This window comes from Mixophyes fleayi, chromosome 12, assembly GCF_038048845.1.
Source record: "Mixophyes fleayi isolate aMixFle1 chromosome 12, aMixFle1.hap1, whole genome shotgun sequence".
In the NCBI taxonomy this organism is placed as follows: domain Eukaryota; kingdom Metazoa; phylum Chordata; class Amphibia; order Anura; family Limnodynastidae; genus Mixophyes; species Mixophyes fleayi.
The window spans coordinates 9683961-9692415 of record NC_134413.1 but is presented as its reverse complement, the minus strand read 5'-3'; the positions used below and the strand labels follow the sequence as shown (position 1 = coordinate 9692415).

Below are 8455 nucleotides of genomic sequence, written 5' to 3'. Positions count from 1 at the left end.
GCTACTTCTAGTGTTTTCTACCATTTCGGGGGCCGGTCATTCCAAACCACGCCCTCAAGGGGCGGGGAAAGCATCTCAGTACACTGCGGACAACGGAGAAGGGGGCGGGGGCGGGGACCTTCGCGCCGGCGCACTGGGAACGTTACCGTTGGCTGAGCGTTGCAGGCTCTGCTCCTCCCGCCCTGCGCTGGCCGGGAGCCGCCAAGTGAAGGTTCCAGACGGTTCTGGAAGGTGTGGGCGGTTCTAGGGAGGGAGGGGGCGGGGTATAAAGGCTGCGGCTGTGCTGTCAGTGCCTCACACCTCACACAGCGGCTCCAGCAGCGCAACAGACCCAAGGTGAGCGGCACAGGCTGATATATAATATAATATAATATAATATAATATATAATATAATATAATATAATATAATATAATATAATATAATATAATGCAATGCAATGCAGCATCCTGTGCATGGATATATAGTTCTATGGCCCATGGCTGCTCCTCCAGATGTTGTAGAACTACAAGGTCCAGCATGCCCTGCCAACATCTCTGGTTGGATCTGGGCTGAGGAGACTGTTGGGTGCATGCTGGGACTTGTAGTTCCACCCAGGCTGCTGGCTATTGGTTACAGAGCTGCTGTATCCTGATGTGGTACCTGGGGGGTCCTGGCTATGTGGGGAGGGGGGAGACTGATGTTGCAGGATTAGTTGGGGGGGGGTCTACTCATCTTTTATTTTACACCCTGAATCTTCATTTGCTAGAAATAAGCAAAGAAAAAATCAATGTTTGTGTTTTAAATGTGCATTAAAGTGATAAACAGCAGCAACAATGTGTAGATCACATTCGATTAGTGCATTGGGGTCCATTATTTGCTGGGGGGGGGGGGGGGGGGGAGATTGCTGTCTTAGGTGTATGGTACCCACTAATCAGTCCCACGTCCCATCATCATCATTTGTTTATATAGCGCCACTAATTCCGCAGCGCTGTACAGAGAACTCATTCACATCAGTCACTGCCCCATTGGAGCTTACAGTCTAAATTCCCTAATATAGACACACACTCACACATAGACATATACATACAGACAGAGAGGTAGAGACTAGGGTCAATTTTTTATAGCTGCCAATTAACCTACCAGTATGTTTTTGGAGTGTGGGAGCAAACCGGAGCTCCCAGGGGAAACCCACACAAACACAGGGAGAACATACAAACTCCAGACTAAAAGTAGGGATCACTATAGCAGGACGTTAGTTATCCCTGTTTCTACGATGCTATTTGGTAGATATGAAAGAAGTTAATGGCTGTAGATGTTGTCTGTAACTCTCTCATGTATTGACTTTGCGGACGGTATGCCCTTGCAAGGAACCAGGGTCAGCTCCTGACTAGAAGGAGCTCTCCGCATCCAGAACCTTCCTGGTATAATCTGCATTAACTCCTATAGGATTGAGGAAGGTTGCTGTACCTGACAGTAGTTTCTAGAAACTTGTACTATCCAGGTCTTGCCAGAAGGTGGCACTCTGCCTCCATTTGTATACTAGACTCTAGAAAGATCTTAAGTTTCCTCTCATCGCTGCAGCTCTGTCTACCCCTATGAGAAGAGTTATTGGATAAATAACTTGCATGGATTGTTTACGATAAACATACATTTTACTTATAGATGCCGGAGGAAGTGCAAACTGCCCCCCAGGATCAGCACATGGAGGAGGATGTGGAGACTTTTGCCTTCCAGGCTGAGATTGCTCAGTTGATGTCCTTGATCATTAACACCTTCTATTCCAACAAGGAGATCTTCTTGAGAGAATTGATTTCTAACTCATCAGATGTGAGTCCTGTTAAATAATAATCTTTGTTGTTGCAATGTGTTGATGGGCCAGACTGTTTTAGACTTGTATTACGTTTCTTCAGGCTCTGGATAAAATCCGATATGAGAGTCTCACTGACCCCAGCAAACTGGATTCTGGGAAAGAGCTGAAGATTGACCTGATCCCCAACAGGCACGAGCGCTGCCTGACGCTTATCGATACAGGCATTGGGATGACCAAAGCGGACCTCATTAACAACCTGGGTACCATCGCCAAATCTGGAACCAAGGCGTTTATGGAGGCTCTCCAGGCCGGTGCCGATATCTCCATGATCGGCCAGTTTGGTGTCGGCTTCTACTCTGCCTACCTTGTAGCTGATAAAGTGACTGTGATCACGAAACACAACGATGACGAGCAGTACGCCTGGGAATCCTCCGCTGGGGGATGTTTTACTGTCAAAGTGGACAACAGTAAGTATATTGAAGATCTATAATACACTTTAGCGCTGTAGGTCTTTTATCTTGAGCTAATCTACTGTCATTAAAAGCTTGTCTTAGATTAAATCCTGACATTTCGTTGCCTTTGAATTATTGCTTAATTATCGATTACATGACATGTTTTCAGGTGAGCCCCTGGGACGTGGCACAAAAGTTATCCTGCATCTAAAGGAGGACCAGGCGGAGTACCTGGAGGAAAAGAGGATTAAGGAGATCGTAAAGAAACACTCCCAGTTCATCGGTTACCCCATAACTCTCTTTGTGGAGAAGGAACGTGACAAGGAAGTCAGTGACGACGAGGCCGAGGAGGAAAAGGAAGAGAAGAAAGAGGAGGAGAAAGATAAAGAGGAGGAGAAGCCAGAAATAGAGGACGTGGGCTCTGATGAGGAGGAAGATAAGAAGGAGGATGACAAGAAGAAGAAGAAAAAGATCAAGGAAAAATACATTGACCAGGAAGAGCTGAACAAGACGAAGCCAATCTGGACCCGTAACCCAGATGATATCACCAACGAGGAGTATGGAGAGTTCTACAAGAGCCTCACCAACGACTGGGAGGATCATCTGGCTGTCAAGGTAAATTACTGCACAACGTAGACTCCTAGTTGGTTAATGCAAAGTCCTTGCTCTTTAACTGATCATGTGACCTGTGCTCCTGGTGAACTGAATGCCCTTTAGTAATGGTTATATGTGTGACCCGAACTTGCACACTGGTGCATATCATTCTCCTCTAACCGGCGGTAAAGCCTACACTGCAGTACGTGACACAGAAGGTCTTATTATTGATATATACCATGGAGATCGTCTTAAACTTTTTCTCTCTCCGTGTTTAGCATTTCTCTGTGGAAGGTCAGCTCGAGTTCCGAGCGCTGCTGTTTGTGCCCCGACGAGCTCCCTTTGACCTGTTTGAGAACCGGAAGAAGAAGAATAACATCAAACTGTACGTGCGCAGGGTCTTTATCATGGACAACTGTGAGGAGCTGATTCCAGAGTATCTCAGTAAGTAGGAGCCCAGTCTCCCTCCGCTCTGTACATGTGTTCTGAGGCTTCCATCTAACCAGTCTTCTTATCCTGCAGACTTCATTAGAGGCGTAGTGGACTCGGAAGATCTCCCCCTGAACATCTCCAGAGAGATGCTGCAACAGAGCAAGATCCTGAAGGTGATTAGAAAGAACCTTGTGAAGAAATGTCTGGAGCTGTTCACAGAATTGTCAGAAGACAAAGAGAACTACAAAAAACTCTACGAACAATTCTCCAAGAACATCAAGGTTGGTGACGTCTTAAAATATTTTCCAGATGTTGTATCATGCCGTTAGAAAAGATGATCTGACTAATGATTGATCAGGAGAAATGGTCATAACCCTATTGATTGCACTAAGGTAGTAACGGGATATTATTTCTCTAGCTTGGTATTCACGAAGACTCTCAGAACCGCAACAAACTGTCCGAACTCCTGAGATACTACACATCGGCATCTGGAGACGAGATGGTGTCGCTGAAAGATTACTGCATCAGAATGAAGGACAACCAGAAGCACATCTACTACATCACAGGTATGTAGGATCTTCAGCCGATGCTTCGTTTCCTCCAAGACTGTCTATGTAGCTTGATGAGAATGGGAATAGTTTTGGAATAGGGGCAACCACTGGCTGTGGTGGACATTTGGACTCTAATGACCCAGGCCCTCACCATCCAACTTAAAGCACATACACGGATTGCATTGTAGTCTTTATAGTTGCAAGAGCTCACATCTTATTAGAAAAGCTGAGCCGATTTCCAGGTTGAGTGGGACATACGATCCCATAGAAATGTAATGTTCTACAGCCAGTAATCGACCTCTTCTTGTCTCCTCACGTAGGTGAAACAAAGGAACAAGTAGCGCACTCGGCCTTCGTAGAGAGGCTCAGGAAGCACAACCTGGAGGTCATCTACATGATCGAGCCAATCGACGAATACTGTGTACAGCAACTGAAAGAGTTTGAGGGAAAGACTCTGGTCTCCGTCACAAAGGAAGGGTTGGAGCTACCAGAGGACGAGGAGGAGAAAAAGAATCAAGAGGAAAAGAAATCAAAGTTTGAAAACCTGTGCAAGATCATGAAGGATATTCTGGAAAAGAAAGTTGAGAAGGTCGGTATTCTAGAATCTTCGTCTTTGGCCTCTGAAAACTCCTCTACAGGTCAAGTTGTATCTGGTTCTAACGTTGTCTCTTATTCCAGGTTGTCGTGTCCAACAGATTAGTGACATCTCCTTGTTGTATCGTAACAAGTACATACGGCTGGACCGCCAACATGGAAAGAATAATGAAGGCCCAGGCCCTCCGGGACAACTCCACAATGGGCTATATGGCGGCAAAGAAGCACCTAGAGATTAACCCCGATCATTCCATCATCGAAACACTGAGGCAGAAAGCCGATGCCGACAAGAATGACAAGTCTGTGAAGGATCTTGTGATTCTTCTGTATGAAACTGCCCTGCTGTCGTCCGGCTTCAGTCTGGAAGACCCTCAGACACATGCGAACCGCATCTACAGAATGATCAAACTCGGCTTAGGTGAGTCCAACCTCTAGAGAGAATAGCATGGAGCCTTTGTCCTACTAGTCCTAGATTGGACTAACTATTCCTTACAGGAAATAACGTCTTCAGAAAACAAGCTCAAAACAACTTATCTAGCCTGACTTTAATAATCTGATACAAACGAATAGTAGCCCTAAGATGTATAGATCATCGTTATTGGATTACATTGCAGACAAGTGTTCGCTTTCTGTCCTGTACAGGTATTGACGAAGATGATGTCGTCACGGAGGACCTGGCCCCGCCAGCGGCTGAAGAGATGCCCCCACTGGAAGGAGATGAAGACTCCTCTCGAATGGAGGAAGTGGACTGAATCTGCTGAGACATCTTAACCCTGGAATAAAAAAGTTTCTGTTCTAATCTTAACCGGTTAGGTTTTTGTATTTGGGCAGCATTCCTGCAGTCTGCGTTATGTCAAATATTTATTTTTTTCTGAATGTTATATGTTTTTTGTTAAAATTGCACTGTTCTATTGAAATAAAAAACCAAAACTGTAGTTCATGTTTGTGTCTGTCAGTCGGATTATTCACAGGTCCTGAAACAGAAGAAGTGCCCTAATTCTGAACCGCAGGATGTGTCTGTGCAGAACTGGTTTAGTTTGCGGATATAAATACACATATTGGTGATAAAGGTCCTAGCAAAGTGAAAGCTAATCATTGAGTATAAATGTCCTTATGTTTTTGAATTAGGGGAGTGTACAGTACATAAGCGACTTAATCTGACAATATTTGCATAGAAAACCCAGCGCTATTAGTGCACCCCCGAAGCTTTTATGGAAAATGTCAAATGATCCATCCATGATGTTTCCCAGCATGCTTCACTACAAAGCAGTGACACTCACTCATAAGAAATTGGTTTGCTTGCCCCAGTATACCCGTAACTATAGCAGATATAACTTCAAGAGATCTTTTTTAAAAGTTGGTCAATATAACTTCAAAACATGATTAAAAGACAATGGCTTCACTACGGATTAAAAAAGAGAAATACACTATATATATATTATATATATATATTTACTTAATATACTATCTGGGGTTTTTGATAACTTCTAAGGAAGAGTGTCTTTGGGGAAAATCAGAATTGACAATTTATTTTTATAGCAAGTGTCACTCTAGCATCCTAAGTGTTAATATAACTATCTATTTTAAGCTATATAGATTCTGGGTTCCTGAGACATTAACCTTTATAAGTCCAGTGGAAGAAACTAAATACTGCTCTGCTTCAATGGTGGATAAAATGACGGCAAAAGTGCTTATGATGGAAATAACTACAGCTAATATTGATAGCCCTTAAATACTTGTGCGTAAATACAATATATTGTCATGTCCTGTACAAATGCTGGAATAATCATAGTTTATTAATCAAATCATAAGAATACTGCAATAATATCATTCAGGCATTTATAATAGTTTGCTGGACAATATACCATTCACATGCTCAGTCTCAACACTGGGACAGTGTGAAGTGATTGAAGGATAATGATCATTTATTAAATATCTAAAAACTGTTTGCCCAAGAAATGTGTTTTTAGGAGATTATATGAACCCCGGCTAGATCATACAGGTAGAGGTTACATAGTACGGTCTATTACACACAGCACTCAGGCATTGGAATATCTTCTTATAGTTATTCTCACATGTACCGTGCAGTATTGTCAATTATGTATGTGGTCCTAACATGTAATGAATGACAGGTGTTTGAAAGTGGAATTATCCTGTAAAAACAGGTGGAGTTTACACTATAGGTGCAAAATATTCATAGGACTCACGTTGCGGTCTAGTAATGGTAGAGATTTGGTTGGGGCTGGTGGCACAGTGGTTAGCACTTCTGCCTCACAGTGCTGGGGTCATGAGTTCAATTCCCGACCATGTCCTTATCTGTGTGGAGTTTGTATGTTCTCCCCGTATTTGCCTGGGTTTCCTCCCACAGTCCAAAAACATACTAGTGGGTTAATTGGCTGCTATAAAAATTGACCCTAGTCTCTCTCTCTCTGTGTGTGTTAGGGAATTTAGACTGTAAGCTCCAATGGGGCAGGGTCTGATGTGAGTTCTCTGTAAAGCACTACGGAATCAGTGGCTTTTAAATGCCAGATACACAAATGGACTGAAGAGTGAGGCATGTTTAATATTTGCAGAGATCCTACCTCGGGCAATTTATTGTAGAGTTATTCCCCCACTCCAGTTGCAGGTCATAAATCACACAGAGGTTTCTTGAATTACTATATATTGTCCAATGTCACATTCCAGTTTTGTTACATGCGTAATGTTCATATAATAGACACACAATTCTAAAATGCTGAACACAATGTACGGTATACACAAATCCTGTCCTAGTATAATCTACAAACTACAACAACAGTTACAGGATGCAAATAGCACTAGAAGCACCAACACCACTGGCTAATGACGCCAGGGTCGGTTTTAGAGGATAGGTGTGGGGATGGATGCCCAAATACTGTCTGCGCTATGATTGGTTGTTCAGCAACTTGCTGCAGCTGGAATATCTAATTGGTTCATTCAATTTTGCGTCTAATGTTGCCATAGTCAGGTATTCACACAGCACCCCCAAAAGTGGTATCTGGAAGTGGTGAGCAACAGATAGATAGATAGGATATAACAAAGTAATTACATATTTAAAGCAGGTGTCCTTATTTGTATACTGAGCTAAGAGGTGTTTGTTTTTCACATCTTACAGATCTGCTATTAATACACAGGGATACTCTTCTATAAGGTGCTGCCATAATTCACTTCCCTACACACACACACACACACTTATTTTGTGGGTTGAACCAATACTAATCCCATCATTTCAGTAGAAACTAACGACAACAATAATGCATGTGCCTAATGCATGTGCCTCGTACCTCACTGATTTCACTGTATGAATTAATAGTCTGCATTGAAAAGACCTAATTATTGGTTTAGCCCACAGAGCTCCCTCTCCCCTGGGTGCAGAGAATGGGAGTCACTTCAATTGCAGCTGAGTGTGTGGTGGGAGGATACCAGTATTACAGAAGGGGATTTTCCTTCTGGAGGTCTCAGCCGTCTGTACTGTCTGATGTCAATCTTATGATTATTTCTGCACTCACCTCTCAGGCAGCACCTCCCCTGTACTTACCTGCTAGACAGCACCTCCCCTGTATTACTTACCTGTACTCATCTACCAGACAGCACCTCCCCTGTATTACTTACCTGTACTCACCTGCCAGACAGCACCTCCCCTGTATTACTTACCTGTACTCACCTCTACTACTTACCTGTACTCACCTGCCAGACAGCAACTCCCCTGTACTACTTACCTGTACTCACCTGCCAGGCAGCACCTCCCCTGTACTTACCTCTCTGGCAGCAGCTCCCCTGTAATACTTACCTGTACTTACCTCTCAGGCAGCACCTCCCCTGTACTACTTACCTCTCAGGCAGCACCTCCCCTGTACTACTTACCTGTACTCACCTCTCAGGCAGCACCTCCCCTGTACTACTTACCTGTACTCACCTGCCAGCAGCTCCTCCCCCGTTCTCACCTGTAGCGCCGCACAGGGGGCGGGTCTGCGGTAAACTGAGCGGACTATAGGAGGCGCTACGTGCATTCGGCTGCGGGCAC

At 44.0% G+C, this 8455-nt stretch overlaps 1 protein-coding gene across 2 annotated transcripts; it reads left to right on the top strand.

The window, feature by feature from the left end:
* Positions 1-204: 204 nt before the first annotated feature.
* Positions 205-5348, top strand: HSP90AA1 (heat shock protein 90 alpha family class A member 1). 2 transcript variants are annotated; one of them, XM_075193217.1, is made up of 10 exons: positions 205-336; positions 1643-1807; positions 1891-2257; positions 2412-2857; positions 3115-3280; positions 3359-3441; positions 3687-3834; positions 4140-4408; positions 4498-4831; positions 5056-5348. In XM_075193217.1, exons 2-10 carry the CDS (start codon positions 1643-1645, stop codon positions 5163-5165), a joined length of 2088 nt encoding a protein of 695 aa, XP_075049318.1. In that variant the 5' UTR covers positions 205-336; the 3' UTR covers positions 5166-5348. The 2 variants fall into 2 exon arrangements, with proteins under 2 accessions (XP_075049318.1, XP_075049317.1); XM_075193216.1 differs by having other exon boundaries at positions 210-336; positions 3359-3549.
* The last annotated feature ends 3107 nt before the right edge of the window (positions 5349-8455 follow it).